Below are 26,990 nucleotides of genomic sequence, written 5' to 3' on the forward strand. Positions count from 1 at the left end.
CACTCAGACGGAAACAGACAAAGGCGAGGGGAGAGACGGCGTGCCGCTATCCTGCAGCATCGACTCACATCCACTCCCCCACACACTCCGCAATCAGCGACGCAGGTGAGTCCGCTACTGGGTGGGATAATCAGCAGACTTCAGTGATTTTTAAAGAAAGTATATATTACATTGCAGTGATTTTGACTCTCAGGGGGCAACTTTGAATATCACTGTATTATTTTATTTTTTTGCATTTTGGAAGGGGATTATATCAGGCTTTTTTTTTTTTTTTTTTTTTGATTTAGGCTTGAGCAGGTGGATTGTGGCGTTCACACGCCCAACCCTCCCCTTTCATTTCAAGCAGAACTTGCATTTTAAGCTGCTGTCTCTGCCATGTGGCCACACGCCATCCATCATAAATGAAAAGAGTAGTGTCATGAAACTTTTCCTTTCGTGGCTCTTATTTTTCATTCTCTCTTTTTTAATACCTACCTTTCCGTGTGTTGGTGTGAGACATACCGCACGCAGATCAATTTTCCTGACGCGGACTGGAGAGTCATAATGTGGTGCTGGTTTGTCAGGAGTGTGTGTGGGTGTGGGTGGCTCAGTCAGGAACACAGAACCAGACAAATATATCAATGACACCACACAATGATACCGCAGTGCTGCCTGATGTCCAGGTTTGCGCTTAATTTGGAAGTGGGGAAAGCGCGCATATTTTTAACCAGATTTATTGATTGATAACGTCAAGTGTGTCAGCCACAAAGAGAGGTGATCTTTAAACAGTCGTGTCCGTGCAGATTAACACTAAAAAGCTGTGGGAGGATGTATTTTCTGGACTTGAGCAGGAGACTGAGCCGGCTGCAGCAGGAGCAGCAGCGATGGTGATGTCACTCTGAAGGCAGGCACCCCGTTTGAGACAATGGACTGTCCTAGTGGTTGCTTTTCTGGGGAAGGGTCACTGCTCGCTCTGCTTATTAGTGCAGCAGATGGGCTTGAAACCTGGCCTTTGTCAGCTAAGGAGCACCCAGTCCACAGAAGTCCCTCCCCTGTCAGTGTGCTTATCATAAAACACCAGTCAGCAGATCAGCCAAAGGTTAGCATGGTGGGGAAAGGGGGGTGTCGACCTGCCACATGGATGGGTGGTGATCTCTTCCACCCCCCGTTTGTCAGTATGGTTATACTATATACAGTGCTGTAATCATGTGGTACTAAAAGAGGCAGGATAGTGGAGGATTATGGGCTGTGACATTGTGTCATTCACCAGTTTGTGTGCATGTTTTGACTAATTGGTTTAGGCCTTCTTAACATTAGCACCAAGGCTGGATATATGTTTGCAATGAATATCACAGCACAACAGCTTGTTGTTAAAAGGTGGGGCCTCAAATTTTTATTGTTTTCCAAGCTGCTTCCTTTTTTTTTTTTTTTTCTTTCTTTCTTCATTTTCATATAACCATGTTGGGTCTACTGAAAGCAGCGAACCGTGTTTTTTTTGTACATCAGATGACTCGCATGTGAAGAAGGAAGTGAAAAGCTTAGTTTTAGTTTGAGAATTTTGCAAAACAATGACACCTAAAATTTCATATCCTCACTACATCCACTGAAACACTCCCTGATGATTTGGAGGACCTCCGCCTCATATTACGGCGCAAGATTGACTTTCAGTGGCAGAAGATGCCAAATGAATTCTGTCTTCAGTGACTTGAAAAATGTCAAAGTCAAATCTTGAGTTGTTAAAATGCCACTCGGAGTGGAGTTGTGTTCAAAGACCAGTGACCTTTCAGTCAATAATGACAAGTCCTGTGAGGATATCGGGGCCCGTAGAAGTGACAGAAATGTGACACTTCACATTTGTGCTATTCGGCTCGGTCTCGTCAAATATGTTTTTAAAAAGAATACTCTCCTTTAAAGTTTAAATTGGGGAGACATTGCTCATAGATCGGGGCTTTAAACTTTGCACTTCCCCTTTCATGTGAATGGGTGTGGGCGTTTGATGGGTGTCTGTGTGTCAGTTGTTGAAAAAGTATCAGTTTGAAGATGCTCTTCAATGAGTTTTTGTGGCTTTGGCAAGTTTATTTGTGGTCATCAGGTGGAAGATTAACTAGCAGACTACTACTTTTGCTATAAAACCTTGGGCAGTCAACCTCCATAGAATAAGCATTTTTTTTTTGAGTTGTTGAGCCGTATAATTTCCTTGTGATTCCGTTGATGTCATTGATATCTCAGATATCTAATAGGACAATATACAAGTTGCCATCATCATTATTTCCAAAACCTTTTGTGTTAGTGGTTAGCTTACTGATTCATCACTTACTGATTCATCTGGCCAAGTGAGACAGCTGCACAGAGGTGTCTGTAGGCGGACTTCAGAAGAAGAGGGGGAGCTATCATGTGCTACATGCCACATAAAGCAGTGTGGTAACAGTCAGTGAGACGTACTGCTGCACACTCACTGCATCTGGAGTATTTTAGGGTCATACTATTTTATGTGTAGAAATTCAAAGAGTCTGCACTAACATTTTAAAAATCATTTTTAAAATGTTAATGCATGCGTGACAAAGTTTTAGTTTGACATGCAGGATTGATGACCAGCGGTTTTAGTACGTGTAGCTTTAAATGCACCGGTTGGCCACGCCTCTTTCAGGAAGAATGGTGTGCCGGCTGTTGCCATGGATACCTTGGCTAAAACAAGGCAGTACCAATATGGCTGCTATGCAATTAATTTAAGTGAATGTGAGAAAGCGTCCCGTTGCTGCTGTGTCTGAGTGACTATTTTCTGTGTAAATATAACCTGCAGCTGTCTCTGAATTATTTGCATTGTTTGTTTGTTTTTCCTTTTAGATATCATGATTAAATCAGGGTTTTAGCTGCGCACAGTGCCAGCTTTGGAAATGGCTTATAAATGACAGCTGGTTAACATGAAGCCTTAATGTGCTCCGTGTGTCATAATGATGTAATGCTCATTATGTTGTTTAACTACAAAAAAGGAAAATGATTTAAATGAGAGCAGCTTTATTGAAATAGTTGATGTGAGGACAGTCTAGGAGAGAAGAAAACGGAGGCAAACATTAGCCTGTTAGCTGTGCTCCCTGCTAACAGTGGGATAAATACAGGGGCATGAACGTTACTACCAAGATGTCATGCATTAATTTCTCAAATCCCATTTTGAAGCCTCAGCATTATTGTTTCCGCCTTGTTAACGAAGAATGTGTGGTTTCATAAGTCTGAAACATGGTATGACCAAGGTTCTTAAAAACTGACTTGACTTTTCTTCTTTTTTTTTTAATTTGGTATGACCCAAAATGAGTGTCTAACCCATAAATTCATAGGAAAGTGTTGATGGAGGTCAAGTCAGAAAGCTGTTTTCTCAAGTCTTTTTGCAACAACAATTATCACCTGGTGGAATTCCGATCGGCATATTTTTCTTTTCTTAATTTCTTATAAAACATGTCCATGTTTTTATACTGACTTTATATTGGATACGTGTTTTATACTGCATAAATATCAGGGGAATTAAAAATAGCAAATCCACTGGGTGTTAAGTTCCTCAGATGCCATGAGTGGACACATACTCCTTGTCTTAGAAGCAAACAATTAACGGGCAGTGCCAGGGCAGCACTGTACAAATTTAACTTCAATGACTATTGGTTTCCAGTTTTAATATTAGCGATACAATTGGCTAATCATCTTAATCTCATTCCTGTGCCTAATCCTCACCTAGCTCTGGATTTTGGTTTATTTAGATGCAGATTTATGAATAAGTCACAATCATGGAATTAAATGTTGCTCTGAGTGAAATGTCATGAACATACGACCATTAACCGTTAATACTACTGCAGTATCTGGTGATACATTACAAGCACTTGTTTCCTTCTTTCCCTAGACTCTCTGGAGCTGGTCACCACCCCAACACATCTGTCACGACCACCATAACTTTCAGTCATCATGGAGCTAGACTTTGGACATTTTGATGAGCGAGACAAGGCCTCTCGTACCCCGCGGGGCGGGCGTATGAATGGACTCCCCAGCCCTACTCACAGCGCCCATTGCAGCTTCTACCGCACACGCACTCTGCAGGCCCTCACCAATGAGAAGAAAGCCAAAAAGGTGCGCTTCTATCGCAACGGAGACCGCTTCTTCAAAGGCATCGTGTACGCTGTAGCCAACGACCGATTCCGCACCTTTGATGCCCTCCTGGCCGACTTGACGCGCTCGCTGTCCGACCACATCAATTTGCCACAGGGTGTGCGTTTCATCTTCACTATTGATGGTGCACGCAAGATCACAACCTTGGATGACCTAGAGGAAGGTAAAAATGTTCCAGCAGGACCAAGCAAATGTATGATTTAACACCATGAAATATTGGTGCATTGTAAGGTTTTAGTAAAGGTAGAACCGCTGTGAAAAGGTGGGCCTAATCTGTTCAGTCTAGACTTCTCTAATCTCCCATATGATGTATTAAATTCTAGGCTAAAGAGTTGTGTTTATGCAGTTGACTGACATCGGTCTACTTTTTTGGTAGTTGGGCAGTTTTGTTTGACGGAAGTTGTTTAAAACATTTAAAACATTTTTTTTTCTTTTGACAAAGGCAAAAAAACCGAGACAAATGGGGAAATGCAGTGAAAGAGCCAATCTGTTTTAAACATCCACATGCATGCTCTTTCATTTCTTAAATGTAAATTGTATTTTAGCATCTTGCTGTTGGGGAATTCCTGTTGCAGCTAATAAAGCTGAAAGTGGGTCTTCTGTCTTGATCTTAATGGGATTCAGTGTTAAGTTTAGACTCTCAGAGGGCTTCCTTCTGTACTTTAAAGTTGGATCTTTACACTCAGCATGAGAGAGCAGTTTGTTAATTGAAATCATTAGGATCTCATCATTGAAGAAACCACCAGCCACATTTCTTTATGCATATTTATTAAACCTTTCCCACAGTACCCATAGCAACAGTGAGAAGAAATCCAAATAAATTGAAGTTACACCTTTTTATGATTTTCGGATTTTTCTGATTCAGCAGTCACGATTATTATAGCTACTGTAAGAATCTGGGGAGCTGTTCAGCTTGCATTTCTGTCTGATAGCTGGAGTAGTGTAGACACCCTTAAGAGCAGCTGGCACCGTGATTGCTCTTGTTCCATTTGGCACCAGAACACCGACTAGGACAAGAAGTGATTCATTTGCCTCCAAAAATTTATGTAGTGAAAGTTGCCAAACATGGTGACTGAAGGAAATCTTCGCTCGACATCAAACCGGATGATCCATGTGTTGACCTGCTTGTCGCAAATTGCTGTTCCAGTCAAATTGTCGCTTATTTGCAGCAGCCTGAAGCTGAATTTGCGACATGGGATGTGTCAGAGGGATAATGCAATTTGAAAAGGGGGAAAGTCAGATGGATGAAGTGAGAGCAACGATATTAGTTAAATGCTGCTTAAACCCCAGTCCTGTCTCTCCCCCCCCCCCCCCTTTCTTTTTTTTGAATGAGGGTTTCTCAGGTATAATATTTAGAAAGTAAAACATCCCAGATTTTTTTTTTTTTTTTTTTTTTTTTTTTTTCCCTTCTCCCCTCTTTCTCTCCACTCGCACACAGACTTGACTTTGCGAGATTCCTTTAAGGCTGCTGAGGGATGAGGTAGACAGGGTGAGTTTTGGGTAAAGCTGGAAGATAAACTGCAGCTTAATTTGTCTAAAATGAGGTGATCATCTCTGCCGCTTGAGCTGCTTAGGAAAGATAGGAGTGTGTGTGTGTGTGTGTGTGTGTGTGTGTGTGTGTGTGTGTGTGTATTATCTTTGTGTATATGTGTGTCGAGCAGGGGTGCAGAGTTAGCACTGTGGGTGGCGGGGCTATTTCATTGTGCTTCCTTTTGTGAGATATAATTAATTGTTCAATCTCCTCTGCACAGTGTAATCCCGTTTTGTTCCTCTTGTCTCTTCTGCAATTTCTCCACATTTGGCCTAATTGTTGCCTTCTGGATTGCCTCCTTTTTGCCAGATTTTTTTTTCTTCCCCTCCCTCTGTCCCCCAGCAGCCTTTTGTCTTTAAAGTCTAGCTTGCAGTGAAAACTATGAACTGATGATGAATACAGCAGATATTTTAGGAAAATGTGGCAATCATTCGGTATATGAAGAGCAATCATTGACACATGGTTATTAAACAGTCTACATTTATCTTATTACCTCAGGTTTCAAAGCAAGGACTGATCCAAAGTGGTAAAGCATGAAACAAGTTTGTTTCCATACTGAGTGGAGAGGGGTTAATTCTAATGGTATTTGTCGTAATGGTGCTACCATCTCAGTAAAATGGGGTAAGTTTGTGGCAATCCAGTGATCCAAATTTTGCAAATATTCATGGCAACGCAGCCTGGTGGTTCAAAGCCTGTCTGTGAACTTCAAACAAGACCTCAGCAGCCATGCTAATGTCTATAAAGTGATTTTCAGTCATTTTAAAAACTTTTCTTCCCTCCTACTAGTCTTGAAAGTTCCTGAAGGTTCAAATCTTTGAGTAGAGAGACGCTGCGGGACTCTCAGGTGCCAAAGTTGAATAATATGCGTGTTACGACACACTAACCCAATTTCTCTTTGACTCTGCAGGGGAAAGCTATGTTTGCGCATCAGAGAACTTCTACAAGAAAGTTGACTACACAAAGAACGTCAACCCCAACTGGTCTGTGAATGTAAAGGCCTCAGCAAGCCAGAAGAACATGCAGTCCTTAGCTGCCAAGGCTGCCGGTGAGTCCAGGGAGACCAAGGACTTTATTCGACCCAAGCTCGTAACGGTCATGCGTAGCGGCGTGAAGCCACGCAAAGCTGTCCGCTTCCTGCTCAATAAGAAGACCGCACACTCCTTTGAGCAGGTGCTCACTGACATCACGGAGGCCATTAAACTGGAGAGTGGCGTGGTTAAGAGGATCTACACTCTGGATGGCAAGCAGGTATTGTCACTTTATGCCGTGATATAAAGTTATTGGCTCACACGTGCTGCTGAAAATCTGACTTTACAGCATGTGATGTGCATATGAAAATGTCTAACCTGCTAAAATTCAAATGAACCATGCTGCGGATGGAGTTCTATGTCTGCATTTGTTTAATTTGGGATAGAGCCCTCTGTTTGAGAAATAAGTGAAATAAAGGCAGTACAGTACTGTATGTAAACGAAGTCTCACAATAGGAAAATTTGTGGTCGGATTGAGGACAGTGTGTCATTCATACATCTGCCCCCACACAGGCAGTGATGAACGGGATCAAGAGAAAGCAGGAAGCAGAATAATTAGCTTAGAAATGTAAAAAACCAGACAAAACGATCTTGTTGCCTCATCAGTGGTTTCCTTTTAACTCCAATGACTTTCAAAAGTGACACAAGATGCCCACAAAATCCTATTGTTCTGTCATAACCTCAGCCAACAATGACTTAGTCGCTCCATGAGAACTCCAAGCGTCTGTGGGAACAACCTTTGTATGACCTTCGCTGTCAGCAGTTTGTCTTCAGACTTTTTTTCTCTGATGCTACCTAGTCACCTGTGTTGTGGTCAGAGACATTAGAGTCTTGCCTGCCAACCTTTTGTTGCTCAGCTGGTTTTAGGCCACTGGTATTTCTGAGTCCCATCTGGCTTTGAAAAGCTTAAAAGTCCTGCGGAGTTCTGATGTCTTCCCACTATAGTGTGCAAAAAGGGCCCGGCCCTGTATTGTTGCCATTTTGTTCCCATTCGGAGGCAAACATTGTCACACCGAATGACCATTGTTCGAACAACCAGTCAAGACATCCTCTCGTGCTTGGAAGAATGATTCCAGAATGAAAGTGCTGACATTCATCTGTTCTAATTTTAAGATAAATGCTTGACATCCTTACTGGCCAAGAGGTTGCCTTATTTTCTGAATTTTTGTATTTTACCCGTTTGGTTAAATTTCTACCCTTACAGCACATGTGTAGGGTAAAAATGCAGGTATAGACAAACCTGCACAGTAACAGGATTACTAGTCTATCATCTCAAAGTCTGCAATGTTGGTCTTTTTATATGACTAGCTCAGTTTGTCAAACCAGGTAAAATTATCAGCCATTTGTTGATCTTGAACCCAACTGGCTGCCGATTGTGGGAGAATCCATTAGACTGGGACATGGTCACTGTACCAATATTATATTTAAGTCTATCTATTTCACATATATACTAGTTTACCGAGCTGCCGTTTTTAACGATATGAATTTACCGAAAACCAAGAAAAATGTCCGCATGAGACGCCCACACGCACATTTTAATATTGCCTAAAAGTCGTTCCCTGGGGATGCTATTGTTTACTCGACACACCAGCTAAGCTAAAAGGACATACCGGTAATATATTATTCATGCTCACACTTTATTGGGATACTTTTAAAGCGCAGCCGCAACCATACAGCATCACCCAGCTGTAAGGCTGTGGAAAGGTTTGAGATGATGCACTTAACTAATTCCTTAATATCAAGAGATGTCACTGTAAAGGTGTGTGTGTGTGTGTGGCATTACAAAAAAGGTTGGCTATGGAGAGGATTGTGCTTTCAGATTTGTCTGCAGAGGTGACCTTTTTGACTTTATTAAACCGTAATAGTATAACTGATCTTGCTTTTCTCATGATAACGTTACTCCTGTATACCTGTGAGTTCCAGACTAGTGTGAAGCGCTGCAAATTGGCAGATGCAGGGATGAGGAACGTGTGTGTGTGTGTGCATCTGTTCCTCAATCCTCTCTTTGATATGGTTAAATGTTTGCCTATTCTTAGGCGCAAACCCTCTTTTCCTGTCTTATTGATTACAAATGCATTACTGACTGGGGTATCTCTTACATGTTGAACTGCCTTTTTCTTTTTGTATTAATAATGCTGGAAAGCGATGCGTCTTGGAGGAGGGGAGGTGTTCTGAAATGATAGATGGGAGGCTATTTGATTTTAATGCTCTGTCCCTTGGGTGCAGTCTGGCCGCCCCGGGTCTTGTACTGGTTTTCTCCCGAAGCTCCTGCTGGAGATGGAAATCACCTTATCCCTCCCCTCCTCCCTCTTCCCTCACACACATGCGTAATGATAAATGAATTGTGGTCACACCATCAACAGCCATCATATTGCAGGCATTCCAATCAGTGCATATTGATTGTGCTGCCATCATGGTAGCTCTAGCTTTTTTTTTTTTTTCACAATTCACGTCTGCTGATCTGTTGCTCCTGCCTGCGACTCCCCGTTTCACATTAATGCACAGAAATGTGAGAAACGCAGTGCACGTTATTATGGCGTCTTTGTGTGCAGAGGCACATTGCAGCTGCTCTGTGGTGGAGGTGATATGGTAGAAGCAATATTGATGCAGTGCCCACCCCTCCCTGACTCTGCGCCGATCCTCCTCTTCCCATTCCGCTGCGATAGCTGCTGGGACTGGTTGCTAGGAGACCACATCCCAGGCACAAAGAGCCCAGCTGGTGTGGACCGGTCTGTCAGATACCACATCCTGTAGTGGGTGTGAGAGTTTACTATCAAAGCAACCCTTTAGTATTGAAAATATTAAAAAAAAAAAAAAAGACCACATGTCATGTTTATTTTACCTGCTTGCATTCCATCATTGGGTGTGACTTGTGTGAGCACACTCTAGCGTGTGTGTATGTATGTGTGGTTTTTTTTTTTTTTTAATCAGCTCTGCTGGTGCCCAAAATTTGAGAAGGCGTTGCAGGTTGTCTTCCTGGCATTTTTAAAATGGCTGCTTTTCATGCTTTGACGTTCCTCTTTTCCTTAATGGACTCTGCAGACAGCCCGCTCGCCCCTCTTTGCAAGTGCTGTGAACAAAATCACTCCCATTTTTCCCTCAAATGCTGCTGCTTTGCAGCCCAATCAGGAAGGGTGGGGCCAGTGGCTTCAGGATTACCATTCTTACAGCAAATTAGAATCATTTTATTTGCACTGATGGGGGGGCTAATTATTCCCTGAGTCTATGGAGGGGGAAAAAAAGTGCATTACTTCATTTGCCCTCACTGCTTCTACATCAGGTTGGAGAGCGTCTATCTAATTGCTGGCAGCCATTTTGTATTCTTTCCTCTTTGATAGAGGTGTCTGCAGAGGAGACTGGCTCTGATTTGCATTTAAGATTCACTGCTTGCTCATTTGAATTGCACTTAAGAAAAGGTTATCGTCTAACAGACGCCATAATCAAATATCATTTGTGAAACGTCTTGATGATGCATTGTGCTGCTGTGTCGTTTTGTCCTGGTGCATTATCACAAGTCTGGAGCAGAGCAGAGAGCTTTAACAGATTTGAGTGTTTAATATTAAGACTCGGGTTGGGATCTTTAGTTTTTAAGGTTTGCTTGAGATTAAGAGAAAGTAAGATGTGACTGAGGAAGTATTCAATTAAAAAATCCTCTTTTCTGAGGCTGCATTGCATTTATGACCGAATCAGTCACAGGCAGAAAATCAGCTTTTCTTTTTGCATTGACAGTAATTTCATGTTTTTTTTTTGTTTTTTTTTTTTTTTTTTTTTCTTTTTTTGTTTTAACATTTAAAATGAATTTGTTAAACAATCAGAGAGGGGGGGGGGATGGATGCTTCAGGCACAAGGTCGCGCTGTTATTGTCAGAGAACAAAAGATTCCAGTTCACTTTAGCGGTTAATAACTATGGTAACAAATTATTCACTGAATTAATAGACGGATGTATGCTCGGGTTCAAAGCTTCTTAACAACTAAAATACATCTGCTACCGGGCAAGAAAAGCCTGCTTTTCCCTGGTTATCAGTGCTCTAGCAGTGTCTGCTTTTGCCATACTGCAGAAGCAGTTGTCATGGCAATAAGCTCCACCGTGATGGATTCAGTTTGTGACAATGGTTGTAATGCGCTGAGTGTGCTCTTTACGCTGGGTCTTACCTGCCCTGCCCTCTAGTCCTCATCCGTCAAAAGCTCACTGCATTTGCGTGCACGCAAATACAGCTAAACTGAGTCAAGCAGACAGGCAGGGTGACGGAGGGGCGTGGTCCCTCGTGATGAAGCACTGCAAGCAGACATAGAGGGAATAAGCATACATGTACAAGCTTCTAACAGCCCCACTTTCATGCAATGAGCACCACATCAACAAGTGAGCATGACCTGGGGGAGAAGAGGAGGAAGCACTGTTTAATAATGTTAAGGCCACATCAGTCAGCTAAATGGAAAGCCTGCTTCCGTGGGGTCGAGAGGGGTGGGGTTAAAACGGCATCAGGCACCAGCTGGTCCCCATGACTGTGCAGATATCTGTGCCTAACTGGCTCATCTGTGCTCCAAATGCATCCAGAGCACCTACGATAACGCACAAGCAGTACGCTGGTGCATGAAGGTCATAGATGGGTCAGAAAGGCAACTGGTAGCAGTTTCCTGTAAAGCAATTACTGATGTCCAAATGCACCCCCCCTTCTTTTTTTTTTTTTTTTTTTTTTTCTTTTTCAATTTACTAAATTTGTCCTGAAATTCTCAGTACCTGAGCTGCTGCTGTCCTAAAAGATAATCTGATGTGCTGCTTTTTTATACTTGTCTGAAATGAACAAACTGGAGAGTGTGTATTTTGGAGGAATATTCCACTCGGTGCAGAGGTACTGATATTGATCAGGTCTGTGTGCTCAGTGAAGAGACTGTGGGCGTTTTTACCCATAGGCTGAAAAAAGCAAGGTCCCTTTTTTTTTTTTTTTTTTTTTTTTTTTTTTTCTCCTCTCCTTAGGCTGATATGAGAATACTTTGCAGAGCACATCAGATGTGTGTAATCAGTTACGCACTACTCTATTCCAGTGTTTAACCTTCTGTTGACTCATTAAAGCTTATGTTCAGTCGTTACTGTTCGTAAGGTGAGTAGTGGTTAGTGAAATTGTTGGAATGCAGCACTGAGTAGCTTTACTTTTGCACTGACAGGAATTATTGTGACTATTTTTTACAAATGGATGGATGCAAGTCTTTGTGAATCATTTCTGCTCAGACTGCAGCTGAATGGCCGAGCTGAAGTCAATATTAACCAGCTGTCCTTAAAAGAAAAAGGGGGGGGGAAGACAAAGGATGCATAGCTTTGTTTGAAAATGCTCCCTGCTGCTTTGCACAAAGGCATTTTAGTTGCACCTGAAACAAGAATGTGTAGCATGCCATATGCTGGAAAGCTGAGGGTACAGACTACCTCCAGTTGTGGTAAAGGGTGGCTCTGATCCTGTGCAAGTACAGCACTTATTTTGCTATGTTATTAATATCAGTCGTGTTTTATGACAATGGCTAAAACTGTTATCCTACAGTGCTTTTTCCAAATAGTTTCATAGAGATCGTATTGTGCTGCACATATGGAGCCAAATTTCTCAAATTACCTCTGAGAGGTAAAACTACTGTTCACCCCAGGAGGTTTCAGTTTTGCAGAAATTAAGTACCGTGGTTCCACCCACTTCTTAATTGGCATTGGGGAACTGAAGACCATCATCCAGTTAAAGGGCGTTTGCCCTTGCCAAGTTGGGTTAAAGAAACTCTGAATAATTCAGTTGCTGTTATTGGAGGTTCCCTACATGCTTGCTGGTGGGTTTTGTTTTTTTTTTTTCTTCCCTTTTTCCTGGGGGTCATGTGGACCTGACAGCTGGTGAGGCAGAGATTAGGGATGGGCTTGGTGGGACAGAGGGTGGAGGGCACCTGGAGTCTGTAAAGAGCCAGTTTTTCAGAAAAAATACGCCCATATCATCCCAGTAAATGCAGAGATGGGTACACTCACCCTGACATGTGCAGTACAAGCGTAATATGTAAAAATGCAGTATGACAGCACTTTTGATCCATTTAAGTAAAATGGCATCAGGTCGGCTCATTGTCCTCCTCACGGACCCCTTTGCCAGATGGGTGAGGTTGACCTTTTCAGATCGAGGGAGGATGCTTCCTAACCTAAGCGCTCCCAAGCCGGCATGTGCCTTCCTCATAGGGCTGGGCGATATGACCCAAAATTCATATCTCGATATTTTTTAGCTGGATGGCGATATAAGATATATATCTCGATTTTTTTTTTTTTTTTTTTTTTAAAAAGCCATAAGTTAAGAACAAAAAGAGAGTTCTTAGTCACACTGTGTCCCAGATGTCACACGGGCACTTTTATTTACATACAGCGTAGATATTACTCAAAAATAAATTATCAGCATATATTAAATAATCATGGTCCATAAATAAAAGAAAACAATGTTGTTTTTGTGCATAACAAAAAGCTCACAATTGTGCAGTCAAAATGTAAACTAATAGACGCTGAGCATAATAACAAAGAGACAGATTTCACAGCTGCACCACGTCTCTGAACAGGTGCCATTTGTGGTCCTTATACACACACAGTACGTATCACTCCGCGAGGCTCCTCCTCTGTAGCCGTAATTCTCCGACAATCCATCAAGCGGTGCAGCGCCGTAGCTTAGCAAAGTCATATTAAAACATTTTTTGACAGATTGCTGAGCGCTGTGTACCACATAAAATCGGTTCGCGGTCAGTAAGCACAACCAGAATTCATACATAAGGCGCACTGACGATTTTTGAGAAAAGGAAAGGATTTTAGCCCGTGCAGCCCCTCCTGGCTGCATGTCGTTAGCGCGGTTAGCTCGCTAACACGTTGACGCCATCCAGCCCCACGCACGGTAACTCGCTAACGGAGATTTTCCGCTTTCATCTTGTCATTGCCTGCAGGTGAAGCTATGGGGGAGTTGTGTTCAGTGCAGGCGAGGCAGAGTAACATTGCGTAGAGACAAAAGTGGACGAAAGAGAGGCAAACCTGCGGCTCCACAAGTATAATTATAACGTAACATAGACTATATCGATATAAACGATATTGTCACATCTTATATCTCGTATGAAAATATATCGATATTTTTTAAAAACTCGATATATCGCCCAGCCCTACTTCCTCATTCATGCCATGTTTCTAAATGGACTCTGACATTTTACATTTGATCTAATCACATGCAGAGCAGTTGTTTGTTTGTTTTTTCCTCACAAATTTCTGCCAACTGTACAAACTTATCAGGCCAATTTTATGGCGTGTTAGTCACTATTAATACACAACAGGCTTGCTGACTTTGACGCAAGATGGAGGTTTGGGCAGAGTTTGACACTGTAATCATACAATGTGGATTTAGGACTTTGAAAACATTTAAAAGTCCAAAGCTCTTGATAGGAAATTTGGTGGGTTTTTGGGTGTTTTTTTACTATGGAAGCTTGAACGTAAGGCTAATTTCCTTTCAGCCTCTGATAAGAGAACGGGTGAGGAGTTTAGCTTTGGAAGCCAGTATGAGTTAAATTTCTTTGCAGCGGTACAATTGTTCAGACATTTCAATGTTTAATCCCATTCAGTATCTTTTGTTTTGAAGCATTCATACTGAATTCTCCCATCAGAGATTAGACATGTTGTTGGAAGTTAAAGTGGTCTTGCGTGCCAGGCAGCCAGAATCTTAAATTTAAGTAGTGATCTGTTAAAGAATAAAGTAGCAGACTATAGGATTAAAACATTATCCCTTTAATCATCTCTGTTCCTAAAGCTATTAAAAACATGCAGTAGAGTCTACCCACCCACGCTGTTTCGGCCCATTTTCATCTCCTTTCCTCCACCCACTCGCCTTAAGGGTAGAAAGAACACCTACTAATGCTTCCATATTATGATTAACTGTCAGGTGCCCTTCTTGCCATACAACAGTTTAACCTAATGAAAGTAGTATGTATGTATCCAATTTCCTGATAACGAACACTAAAGAGAACCCAAGTGTGTAGCCTGTAAATTAGCCCCAGCTGAAAAACCAATTAGGTTTTGATCCCTGGAGTCGAAGCACCATCTCTGTACCTCGGCAGGGCTCTGAAAGGCCTGTGATTGGGGGGGGAAATATTGTGGGGCACAGAGGAGGGTACAGCTGTTGGATGCCACGCCAACAAGTCACCACCACACACTTTTAGCTTGTCTAGCAGGACGGAGAACCAACATTGCAGCTGCTGGGGTGGTGAGATCCCAAATTATCCAGAGCTCATAGTTTGAATGTGTATCACAGTGGCAACCCATGATGCATCTTGACCCTGGCATGGGCCCCAACATGGGGCTGTTTTTCAGCATGTGGATCTCTAAACAGTCTTGCGTTGGTGAAAACTGACGTGCTTTTAAATAAAAAAAGCAAATTCCATCTTTAAATAAAGGGCAAGTTATCTGTAGTTCACTTGTAGTAGTGCTTTGATCCTATAATTCTAAACGAGAAGGAAGAGATTTCAACAGGTGTTGAAAGGCAGAGTGGAAATTTGACTGATATGCTTTGTAACAGATCTCATCAGCACAAGAAAGAAGAGCAGTGTTTAGCTTGAATGGCTTTAATAGGCGTGTCTGAGCTGGTAACAGAGTCCGTATAATGGAGAACGGGGGAAAAGGTGTGGCACAAAGACATCTGTCCATACAGTAAGCCATATTGTGTCAACAGCTGCTTTAGAGTGAAAAGACCCCGGGGAAGGAAGTCGAATCATTTAAACATTACAGTAAAGGTGTAACATTATCATCTGTCTGGGGTTTTTTGTGCCTTTTGTGTTAATGTTTTGTTACATGAATCTAAAGGTATGTAAACAAGACGAGCAAAACACACAGGTCTGCTACAACCTGAAGATCGGAAGTTTTTATTTAGTGATTTCATTCACGTGTGTGTGTGTGTGTGTGTGTGTGTGTGTGTGTGTGTGTGTGTATTTTCATTTAGCATATCTAACATACAGTGATAGACATTTGAGCTGGCAGTCCTCTTGGCAAACTCATAATCGTAGCTTCTATAGTAAGATTCTGATTTTCAGTTGGCCTTTTAAACGTTACTTTTGCTAGTGACATGCTCCTAACCTAGATCCGTCAGTCTTTTATTCAGATTAAAACACCTCCGCAACTGCCGGATTTGTGCAGATATTTCTGCTCCTTGGAGAAGAAAAATATGAAGGACTTGGTGGTCCCTGAAACTTTCCTTGTCACTAGAATCGGGTACAGATTTGCGTGTGGGTTTTGTTTTTTTTGTTGTTGTTGTTTTTTTTGTTTTTTTTTTAAATATGTTGGATGGATTGCCATTATGGCATGTACTCCTATTAACTCCAGGATAAATGGAGGGAACAGGAGTACAATTGAGAATGTCTTTATATTTTATGTATGGGCAGTGGATCAATATTCAGTTGAACACATTGGTGCAATGAAAGGGGCTAAATGCCTGAGCCTCCATGCTTTCTCATTCTGCTGTACCTTTATTGCTAATTAACTAGGTTAGCATGCTAGCTGCTCTTAGTTTAGCTCAAAGCACTGTTGTGCCTGAGTGTGTTCAGTAAAGTATTTTCTATTGTCTGTGCGTTCGAATCAGTGTTTTCCTAGAGGACAGTATCACCCACTTGACAGCTCCTGTATGTGGTCAACCATCAATGGTAATTGCGCAACAATATAGCAAAGCACGATATAAGATAAACATCATTAAAAGCACATTGAGTTATTTAAAAGGCTGATGGCTGACAGGACAAATTAGTTGGTCTGTGGCCACATCAAAGCAACTTAAACTCTTTAGACAGGCTGGCACGAATCAGCCACGACCATGGACGGTATAAAAGATACATGAGGGTACTCTTTCTATAGTACCTGATGACTTGGAACCACAACTATCGACATCTGGTCAATGTAGGGTTTTGGCTTTATTTTTCTGCCTTGGAATCTTGGTAGTCTTAGTCCTTGTCATAGATTGTAGAAAATATCTAGGCTTTCTTCAAAGGCCTAACCATATACACATGAGGAATGTTATTAAAGCCAAAGCCCATGGATTAGCAGCACACTTTGACTATACCTTGGAATCTGGGACTTGGTCCCAAAGTGAGGTTTTTAATGCCTTCTTTATTTTATAGTTCCTGCATGCTTTCCAATATCAGGTTTGGTATTGTGGAATTAATTTGGGATATTTGAGTCCACAGCCTCTTATGTTTGTAGTAAAACGGTAGAGCCAGTAGACTCTACTTTTATATTTTATATTCCAGTTTCTCAAATTTACTGTATTGTGTCTTAATAGGTCACCTGCCTCCAAGATTTCTTTGGCGATGATGACGTCTTCATTGCATGCGGACCAGAGAAATTCCGCTACGCACAGGACGACTTCTCTTTGGATGAGAATGGTTAGTAAGCATGATTGAATTGGTCTGTTTTGCATACCATTATGGAATCAACTTAAGCGAGTAGCCACACACTGTAATGCAGCTTGTCGGAGGAGGGGTTGAACAGTTTATGATCTCCCTTTTTTTTTAAAAAAAAAGCCACAGTAGTGATCAGTTATCCAGACTCAAGTTTAAAATCCTGCTCCTGACATGTAAGGGCTTTGCTAATCAGCCCCCATCTTATCTTAAAGCCCTCATAGAACCATATCATCCCACTGGAGAACTTTGCTCTCAGACTGAAAGCTTACTTGTGGTTTCTCTAGTGTTTAAAAGTTAAGGCTGAAGGCTCTGCCTCCCATTTAAGGCCCCCTCTTCTGTGGAACCAGCTCCCACTTTGGATTCAAGAGACAAGACACGCTCTCTGTTCTTAAGATTAGGCTTCCTTTTGATAAAGGCTTATAGTTTGGGCTGGATCAGTGTTTTTATATCCTGTCTTCCTCCCCTCAGCCCTGACCAGTCATGGCCGATGGCTGCCCCTCCCTGAGCCTGGTTCTGGTGGAGATTTCTTCCTGTTAAAAGGAGTTTTTCCTTCCCACTGTTGCCAAATGCTTGCTCAAATGGGATCATTGGATTGTTGGGGTTTTCCCTCTAGTATTGTAGGGCTACTTTATAATATTTAGTTTACATGATAAAGCATCTTGAAGCGACTGCTGTTATGATTTGGTGCTATATAAATTAAAAAATACATTGAGACTGAACTATCATGCAGTAATATCAGCTGTATAGAGAGATGACCTGTAACTGCAAATGACGTTAACATATTTGTCCATGAATCCTCTGCACGGCTTCATTTGCACAATTTTATGACCAATTTCTAGAGTTCTTGTGCAAGATGGAATTAACGCTGCACATGAGCATCCAAAAAGTGTACTCTGTTTGTGTGTGTGTGTGTGTGTGTGTGTGTGTGTGTGTGTCTACAGAGATGAAGAAATGTATCCTTTTCATCAGGTTTTATTCATGTACAATGCTCTGTGGATGGAATTGTATATGTGTGAGGGAGGCTAAAAAGGAGGCTGAGAGAAGTCTTATCTGCACCCGGCAGCAGGGATGGGAAAAGGCAGGAAAAAGAAGAGCCATTAATCTGTCCTGTGACAGGTTTAGGCCAGCTGATCTGTTGGTGGTGATACTGCTGAGAAGTCAAGGAGAGAAAATATAAAGCCAACCCTCTGAGTTTCTCCCCGCAGACTTGAAATCCCTATTTTTAACAACCTACTTCCACCTAATGTGCTCTCCTCGAAACATTCAGTCTGCCTTTTTATGTTAACGCAGTGCTGATGCAGGGTTCATAACCATCATTATGTTACCTTCGTCTCTTTTCGTTTCTTGTAAGATTCTCGGCAGGATGGAGATGCCGGTTAGTTTATAATGATCTGCGTTCTTTTTCTAACTGTGTACTCCCCCCACTGAACTCGAGCTAAATCATTTCATTCAGCCTATAATAATCTTGGGGCCAATGCTAAATAAAATGGCTGAGTGGCTCAAGCAGGCATTTCTGAGTTGGCTTCAGTGGAGTTGATGAGACTGGCTTCTCTGTGATTCATCACGGTATGGATGGCTGTATCTATAACAAATTATAGAGATCAAGCAGACATTTTTTCAAATTTAAGAATCTGTACGGGCAAGAAAGACACACGACAAATATGCTATGAAATATTTCTTTAACATTTTCTGGGCTGGAGATGACCTTTGAAAGATCTACATGGGAAAAATATATTCAATCACATGATTACTGCTACCAAAATGGATTAATATCGCCCGAGTATTTTTATTTATTTTTTCACACTCCTTATGATAAATATGCCGACTGAAAGGAGTGCATGAGTACCTGCAGGTCTGTTTATGCAGTTGCAACATTAACAAAAGCCAAAAGGGACTCTAACAGACTCTATTCTGCTTTGAGACCACTGAGAAGATTTGACAAGCTGCTAGTCTGAGGTACTGTCAGATGCGTGGTGGCACACCTTGGAAACAATAGCACGTGAATGTGCGCCTGTACCCAGCGGTGTGTGAAGGTTGAGAGAGAAGGAGACAAGACAGACGTGGCGAGATCTCAGGAGACGAAGGGAGGACAGATAGTATAATTAGCATCAAAAGTGGAAGAGAGGAGGAAGGGAGGGAAGAGAGCCTGACGGTACAAACAGAGGGGAAGATGCAGCGGGAGGAGTAGCAGTGTCTGGAGTCTGTCTACCCTGATTAATACAGTGACCCAGAATGGACTGCACATTCCTACATGCATGTTGTGTTTATTGTAACACCAAATTGTTGTTGGGGGGGAAGAAATGTATCATAATTGATTACACACAATTTTTAAAATGTGAGGTTGGCAACAAAGGAAAAAGCTGCTGGAGGGAAAAAAAGGACGTAACAGAAATGAACACGTTGAACTCGAGGCATGAACGGTGGGTTCATGTGGGTTCATTTCAGACATTTTGAAAAACCTTCTACTGGGGAGTATGAGCAGCTCAATTATTCTGTTGGTAGGGGAAAAAATGTTATTCACTACTTTCTTTGTGCTTTTTATTTTCTCTCTCTTTACAGAATGCAGAGTGATGAAGGGACCCAAAGCTCAGCGAGGTTCAGCCAAGAGTCCTGGTCCAATCAAGCGCTGCAAGTCTCCTGCTGAATCGAGTGAGCCCGATACATCTCACCTACACTCTAGCCCTTCCCTTTTTTAAAAGCAGCCGACCACACCTTAGAAATCAAAGCTGGTGTAAAATTTAAAACAGGGTCTTTTCTGTTTAAGTGAATGAAACTACAAGATGATACTGTAGCAGATTCACGTAACTGATGTTGACCTTTGACTTAATCTGAAAGGAAAAATATGCCATGACATCATTAATCACACCTTTTTTTTCTTTAAATATTACCTGAATTTTATTCTGTGTAATTTTGATTAAAAGGCAGTAAATAGTTAAACTCAATCTCAGCATAAACTGGGGGCTTTTCTTTGTTGTGGGTCTTCTGAGCTTTAGTATAATCTTTCTGCTGTAGTTTCTTTAAAAGCATGAATAAAACATGAAAAGTAAACAAAGCCAATTTAAACAGCTTTGAGCTGTTTGTTTGACGATCAAGCACTTTTTAACATTTAATAATAACATCCAGGAGGCGAGAGAGCATGGAGGCTCTACAGCTGGTTCACGCTTAAATATTTCATGTGAGGAAAATCGTACCATCCGGGTTTACATAGCTTTACCATTCAGCGGCTGAATAGTTTTTATTAAAATCGTCGGCATGATTTAAAACGAGCAAACAAAACGACTTGAGGAATATGGAGTGCTTGCCCCTTCTTTTTTTTCTTTTTCTTCTTCTTCATGTACTGTTGCTGCATTACATAATAGGTGAGGTCTCCTGCTCTCTACAGGTTTCCTCAGTCATTTGGCTGTCATGGATATTTATTGATCACCAATGGTAAATGTCTGGACTCCAACACAGCAGGTGGTGGGCCAGCATCGTGTGGAGGCAGTAAACTATTTACCCATTAAGCACATTTGTAATTCCCGTGAGGCATGAAAGGAAGTGCATATTTATGTCAGTTAATCAATAGTACTGATGAGTTTAATGAAATTAGATTTTCTATGCTTTGGAATGATTGTCGTTTATGCCGTTTGCTATGGCATAACAAGTCTTAACACCTTAATATATTCAAATGAAAAAGCCTTTAAACTAAAACAACCATATAAAACGGATGTTTCCACCCAACAACAGTAATGTTTTGAGTTATGCTTTGAATCCTTAATAGAAACGGATGTTTTAATGTTATGAAAAATTGAACAGTCTCAGGGATTTACTAGGGAATCTGTACACTTTAAAAACGGCGTGATCATAGCAAGACTCGCACTTTACAGAATTCGTGTCCTAATACGGCTCTTTTACAGCAGACTTGGGCAGTATTGAGGTATTACAGTATTTAGAAATCCCAGTACTGCTTTTTTTTATTCATTTGAAATGGAGGATTAGTTTATTCTACCACCAACATCTCTGCTTTTTTTTTTTCTGCTTCTTTTAACACACATACCATGACATACTGAATAGCAGTTTGTATTAGTGTGCGTTTGCCATTGTGCCAGCGTTAAAGTACACAATGACATGCAGTAATGTGCAATCAAAACAACCACACAATGCGAGGGGTTTTCTGCGGAAGCCGAATAAATATTCCAGATGTAGAAATCTGAGACCCAAACCGTGGCAGTGCGGGCAACTTTCTGTGTTCGTTTGATGTCTTTGGCCCTTTTCACAGCTGAGTGTCTCAAAAATCAGTACATCTAAACACGAGCAGCTCTCCCACACAGACTGAGCAGAGAGTGCAGTTATTTTATTTAAAGAGCCCAGGATAATGGGACTAGTGATTTCTCTGTTTGGCTGTGGGGTTTCTGTCGATCTGCCCGAGTGTTTAAACGAAGCCAGCGGCTTTACAATGAAGCTTTATCCACCTTGTGTTTCCAACAGTCGCTGGCTTAAACTTAGACCGGCCATCTGGCTCAAGCTCTTTTCATCTCTTATAGACAAAAAGTCTTTCAAGCCACTTAACACTCACGGCTACATCACATCACACTGCTCTTAGATATAAACGGTGTTCCACACACACAGAATCCTAGCAACGTTGCGGAGACGCAGAGCGAGTGAATAAAACGTCACCTAACAAACAGAACTTGTCAGCCTCCTAAAACCTGGACCAGCAGGGTCCCTGTACATCACGGCCAAATGAGGCCACAGTTCAGGACTTGCTCTCCTTTTTGCTTCTCTTGCAAACTTTCTAATCCACTCTATGTTTACCTCTTCTACTTCTTTCCCCTCTCCTCCTCCCTTATCCCTCTTTGTCTTCCTCCCCACTCTTTACTTCTGCGTTGGCTCTCCCAGCCAACGGGACGGGCTCCAGCAGCCAGCTGTCCACCCCGATTTCCAAGCATTCCCCCACCTCCACCCCTACCAGTCCAGGCCTCAACAACAAGCAGAAGGTACCCTAACCTCTCCTCCTCTCCTGACCTTTCATCTTGTTGCCTGTTGTCTTTTTGTGTTTTATTTATTTTTTTGCTCTTTAGTTTGAGTTTACAAAAGTAATTGTGCTCCTCTGGATCTCTGCAGGATCTCTACCTGCCCCTATCTCTGGATGATGATGATTCTCTTGGTGAATCAATGTAGACTCCTGGCTCCTGCTGCCACCCTCCCCTCCAGTTTTTTTTTTTTTTTTTTTTCTTTGAGATCAGATACACAGAAGTTTTATACCTCTGCTGCTTTCCACCTTCACTCACAGTGCCACCTGTTTAGCATAACCCACTCTTTGTCTCTTTTTTTAAAGGCCTTAGCCAACAGGGCTACGACACCATTTGCTGCTTGAGAATGGCACAAACAGAACAGAGAAATCATTTTTCTTCTCACAATCAGCTCACTTTTTCCAGGTTTGCTTTTTCTATGTGGGATGGGCACTGTTTCTCAAAGGTTCTCACTGATCACTGTCATACAGATTTCATTATTGAAGGGAAAAAAATCATTTTGAATACATACATTTTTGATAAAGGACGCACCCTAACTTTTAAACATTTCAGTCACAGAATTCCAAGCAGCAAATGGGTATTTTTAGGGGTGTTGGTCAGAAATGACAAAACTTTTGTATCACTTATCGTATTTGTGATGTTCCTCCGTGTCCTTCTGCCCTCTAAGTGAAAGGTTTCTTGTCAGAGGAAGTCTGTTAAGCCAGTTTTAGTCTTTCTAACCTGCTGTAAATACTGTGTATAGCTATCCATCATAACATCTCGCCCAATGTCCATTGCTGTGCTTCCGTAATGTCACTACAATGTCTAGCATTCGCTTAACATGATACAGGGTACGGTCAAAGTAAAGTGGGACAAAAAAATACAATGAAGTCCCCTTGACAGAGGACGTGTGGGATGCAGTCCTGACTGCGCCTCCTTAATAACATTTCATATTGTCGGCTTGATATATGTAATAACGAAGATCTAAAACCCTCAACCTCACATTTTTTAATTGCTGTTCATCTCATCCAATCAGGCGCAGGGACGATTATGTAAAGAAAAGGCATCCCACGCCTCTTTAAGTTGGCCGGTCCTCTGTTTTGACCTTCTATACAGACAGTAGGCTTTACATGCTGCATAACACCCCCCCCCCCCCCCCCCCACCCTGTGTTTTTTAGATTGTCACAAGCGGCAGCACATGATGTTGTTTTGAAGGACCTAACTGTGCATAAAAACAACCAAAGGAAGATCCAACAGGCCCTTCTGAAGGAAGAAAAAAAGCCAATGCACATCCAGTATACAGTTTTTATCGACAGTCTGAAGAATCCCTTTTTAAAACCAGTTTATCACATCTTACAGTGTACTTATTAGAAGTGATTTCACAGCAAGTAGTGGTGACATTTTTATAGTTTGAAATGATAAATAAAAATAAAGGTCTCAAAACCAAAGTATTCTTTTTTTTTTTTTTTTTTTTTTTTTTTTTTTTTTGACCAAGACTTATAAAATAAAAAAGAAATAAAAAAAAAACAAACAAAAAAAAAAAAAGGTGGGAGTATTTCATTTTAAGCAATTTAAAATAAAAATATTGTGGAAGAAGCACACCTGGAGTTTTATGCATGTTACCTTTGAAAAGCATCCAAATATGTCATGCTTAAATCATGCTCATCTGAGGCGGTTAGTTTTATCAGGGCGCTAACGGTAGTGGGATATCTCCCTTTTTCTTGCATGGCTCAGCATAGTTCTCCAATTAAGAGGGGAGGAGTGATGAAAACATAACAGTTGTCTAAATCGATGTGTGGGTTTTAAATTTTTATAAAGTTTAATTTATATTGAGGGTACTTGTGTAGGACTTATTTCCTAGTTTTCCTTGCTCACGTGAGCTCTAAACACCCCCCCCCCCCCCAAGCTTTTGTGTGCAATCTTTTATTTCTGTCGCCATATTCCCTTTTTCTATCACTTGGACTCGCATCGTATGTCAAGCAAATCTACTGAAAGGGGGTTTTCTCAGATTTTTGCAGGGAATAGAGCCTGAGAAATCTCTAAATTGGACTATGGTGAAGCACAAAGCAGGGAGCTACTTATTCACCACAGCAACAGACACTTTACTGCCTACTTGCCAGCATTACAAGGTGTGACTACAACCAATTTCTCAATATACAGATGACGTGCTGCATATGTAGCATTCTTTTAAATTAATATCTATGCATTTGGAATCGAGAATGGTTTTTAAAAAAAAAAAAAAATCAGTTTGGTTTTTCTTTCTGTACATGGCTTTTTTCTTTTCTTTTTTTTTTTTAAAATAACCTTAACAAGAAACGAACAAAACCCCGACATTTCCGTGTAGTTATTCTATTGTGACAAAGCGGCACTCCCAAAGTTGCACATCTTTGGAGTGATTTGGTGCCTGCCCTGTGGATGAGCTTTAAATAGCAGCTTTGTAATGGGCTAAAGCAACACTATCTGGTGCTGTGTCCTACACTCTTTCTCCTGCAGGGAGCGCTGTTAAACCAGCAAAACAGCTACTGTAACATTATCAGCTAATCAACAGCAGGGACACCTCACTTCACCAATTGTTTTTAATTTTTTTTTGTACAAAAGACCCTGTTTGTTGTCAGTCTTCTCAAACACTTAGTTCTGTAAAACTTAACGTGCTAATACTGTTCTCGTCAGCTTGAGTTTTCTGCAGCTTAATACTTACAGCATACAAAACGCTTACCACAGTACTTTGGTTGACTTGTGTAAACCAGATGCCGCCATGTAAGATGGATGGTGCCTTTTTTCCCCCCCCCCGTCTTTTCTTTCTTCTTTTTTTCTTTTTAAAATTAACATCTTTTGATAGAAAGTTAAACTGGGACATAACAGGCTTGTACTTTGTTAACGGCCATTTGTAAAAACATTTTTAAACGTCTTAAATGAGGAGGCCTCCAAACACACTTTGTTTTGTAGAGACACAGGACTCTCGGTCGTGGTGTAAATATGCTCCCCTCCTGTTCGCTCTTTCATATGTATGCCTTTCTGATCGAATGAATGACTTTATTTTGTTTCTCTGAAATTTTACAATGTCCTTTTTAGTGGTATTTTGCAATGTCACAGTGGCTTGTTTCAGTGCTTCATTCAATGTATTAACCGGTATCCTTTTTGCAATTAAAAACGATTGTATTTCACCTTTCTGGTTGTTGAGTTTCTTTTTATTACTGTAACAGCAGAAAACTAATAGGAAATATGAAAAGTGGAGTGTGTGTGTGCTGGGAGACATAAAAATAAAGGACTAATGTAAAAATAGTAATTGTTCTCATTGTGGATCCCTCTCCATAAGCATTTTCATCACCATGGGAACAAGAAATGCCTTTCTCATTGTCAGCTGTGCCCTAATATATCAAACAGCTGATCAGCTGCCAGTAGTGTCAGGCTGGCAAGTTAGTATATGTGTTGTAGTCATCAAGATTTTTCAGAATTCGTGAGCTGGACAGAGTCAAATATTTGTGGAGAAAGAACCGGCCACTTCATTAGTTACACCTTCCTAGCGCTGGCTTCAATGCTCCTTTTGCCTTCAGAGCTGCCCTTTGTTCTCCATGGTACCGATCCAACAAGTTGGTCATCAGATTTTGTTCCATATTGACAATTGCTGCAGATTTGCAGCTTCATGTCTATGATGTGCATCTCCCGTTCTTCCACATCTCAAAGGTTTGGCGTGTTATCCTGTGGAAAGCAACCATCAGAAAATGGGCAAACTGTGATCATAAAGGGATGAACATGGTTAGCAACAGTACTTGGGTAGATTGTGGCAATTAAACAATACTTAAGAGTTCGTCAAGAAAATATCCTCCACACTGATGCTACAAGCTTGAACCATTGACACAAGGCTACGTTTTTATGCTTATGCCAAATTCTGATCCCACCATCCAAGTGCAAAGACTCATTAGACCAGGAAACATTTTCCAGTCTGTTGTCCAGTTTTGGTGAGCCTGTGCAAATTTTGTTGTAGTTTCAGTTCTTAAGAGTGTTGCCCGTGTGGTCTTTTGCTGCTGTAGACCATCTGATGCTTTTGGTGTGTTCAGAGACGCTCTTCTGAATACATCCTGGTTGGAACCAGTAGTTACCAGAGTTATTTTTACCTTCCAGTCAGCTCAAAGCAGTCTGGTTTCTGGCATCAACGAGGTATTGTCGCCTAGAGAACTGCTGCTCACTGGATATTTTTGTTTTATGATTATTATCTGTAAACCGTAGAGACGGTTATGAAGGATAATCCCAGTAGATCAGTTTCCGAAATGCTCAGAACTGCCTGTCTGGTATCAACAACTGAGCCACCTTCAAAGTCACTTAAATGACCCTTTTTCCTTAATTCTGATGCTTGGTGTGAACTTCAGGAGGTTATCTTGACTGTGTGCTCTGAGGAACTGCTATGTGATTGGCTGATTCAACATTTTCTTTAAGGAGCAATTGAACAGATGTACCTAAGAAAATGGGCCAGGGAGTGCATGTCAGGTTTTAATAACTCTGAAATACTGGCCATAAATAAACAGTCTGGATTTATGCAAAAGTGACTGCTTCAGATTTTCACAGTTGGTACAAACATATCCCCATAATTGTCACTGTCATCAAGCGCCGTTTGTGCATTCATTATACTTGCAACAACACCCACTCACCCTTACGCCTATCTAAACTATGGAATTTAATGATAGTGCTGTACAATAATTGCTTAGTCACATAAGTGCATTTAATTTTTAATCCACACTATAAAACTATATTAAATATTAAAGGTTTTTAATGTAAAGCCATTACACCAGCTTCTGTCTGGATCATGACTACAGAATTTTTTTTGTGCTGTGCTGGAGAACGTGGCCGCCTCCCAGCATCAAAGACTCTACAGTGGCGCTCTCTTCTGTAAGACTCAAG

The 26,990-nt window shown here is 41.3% G+C and overlaps 1 protein-coding gene across 4 annotated transcripts; it reads left to right on the forward strand.

Moving 5' to 3' along the window:
- Positions 1–25,258, forward strand: LOC146700048 (neuronal migration protein doublecortin-like). Of its 4 annotated transcripts, none has more exons than XM_085470066.1 (7): positions 1–105; positions 3,866–4,291; positions 6,567–6,907; positions 16,983–17,085; positions 19,663–19,752; positions 21,982–22,079; positions 22,207–25,258. In XM_085470066.1, exons 2-7 carry the CDS (start codon positions 3,928–3,930, stop codon positions 22,261–22,263), a joined length of 1,053 nt encoding a protein of 350 aa, XP_085326192.1. In that variant the 5' UTR covers positions 1–105; positions 3,866–3,927; the 3' UTR covers positions 22,264–25,258. The 4 variants fall into 4 exon arrangements, with proteins under 4 accessions (XP_085326192.1, XP_085326195.1, XP_085326193.1 ...); XM_085470069.1 differs by lacking the exon at positions 1–105 and adding an exon at positions 2,680–2,715; XM_085470067.1 differs by lacking the exon at positions 1–105 and adding an exon at positions 2,702–2,762.
- The last annotated feature ends 1,732 nt before the right edge of the window (positions 25,259–26,990 follow it).

This window comes from Copadichromis virginalis, linkage group LG10 (genome assembly GCF_057382275.1).
Source record: "Copadichromis virginalis isolate Kocher_CV1m ecotype Utaka linkage group LG10, C_Virginalis_male_GT1.1, whole genome shotgun sequence".
In the NCBI taxonomy this organism is placed as follows: domain Eukaryota; kingdom Metazoa; phylum Chordata; class Actinopteri; order Cichliformes; family Cichlidae; genus Copadichromis; species Copadichromis virginalis.

What these genes read in the sequence shown, in the direction of transcription:
- LOC146700048 (XM_085470066.1), top strand. Translation starts at nt 3,928, where the DNA reads ATGGAGCTAGACTTTGGACATTTTGATGAGCGAGACAAGGCCTCTCGT. An exon ending in CTTCTCTTTGGATGAGAATG is followed by an intron (nt 17,086 to 19,662) that starts GTTAGTAAGCAT and finishes CTCTCTTTACAG; the next exon opens with AATGCAGAGTGATGAAGGGA. An exon ending in GCCTCAACAACAAGCAGAAG is followed by an intron (nt 22,080 to 22,206) that starts GTACCCTAACCT and finishes GGATCTCTGCAG; the next exon opens with GATCTCTACCTGCCCCTATC.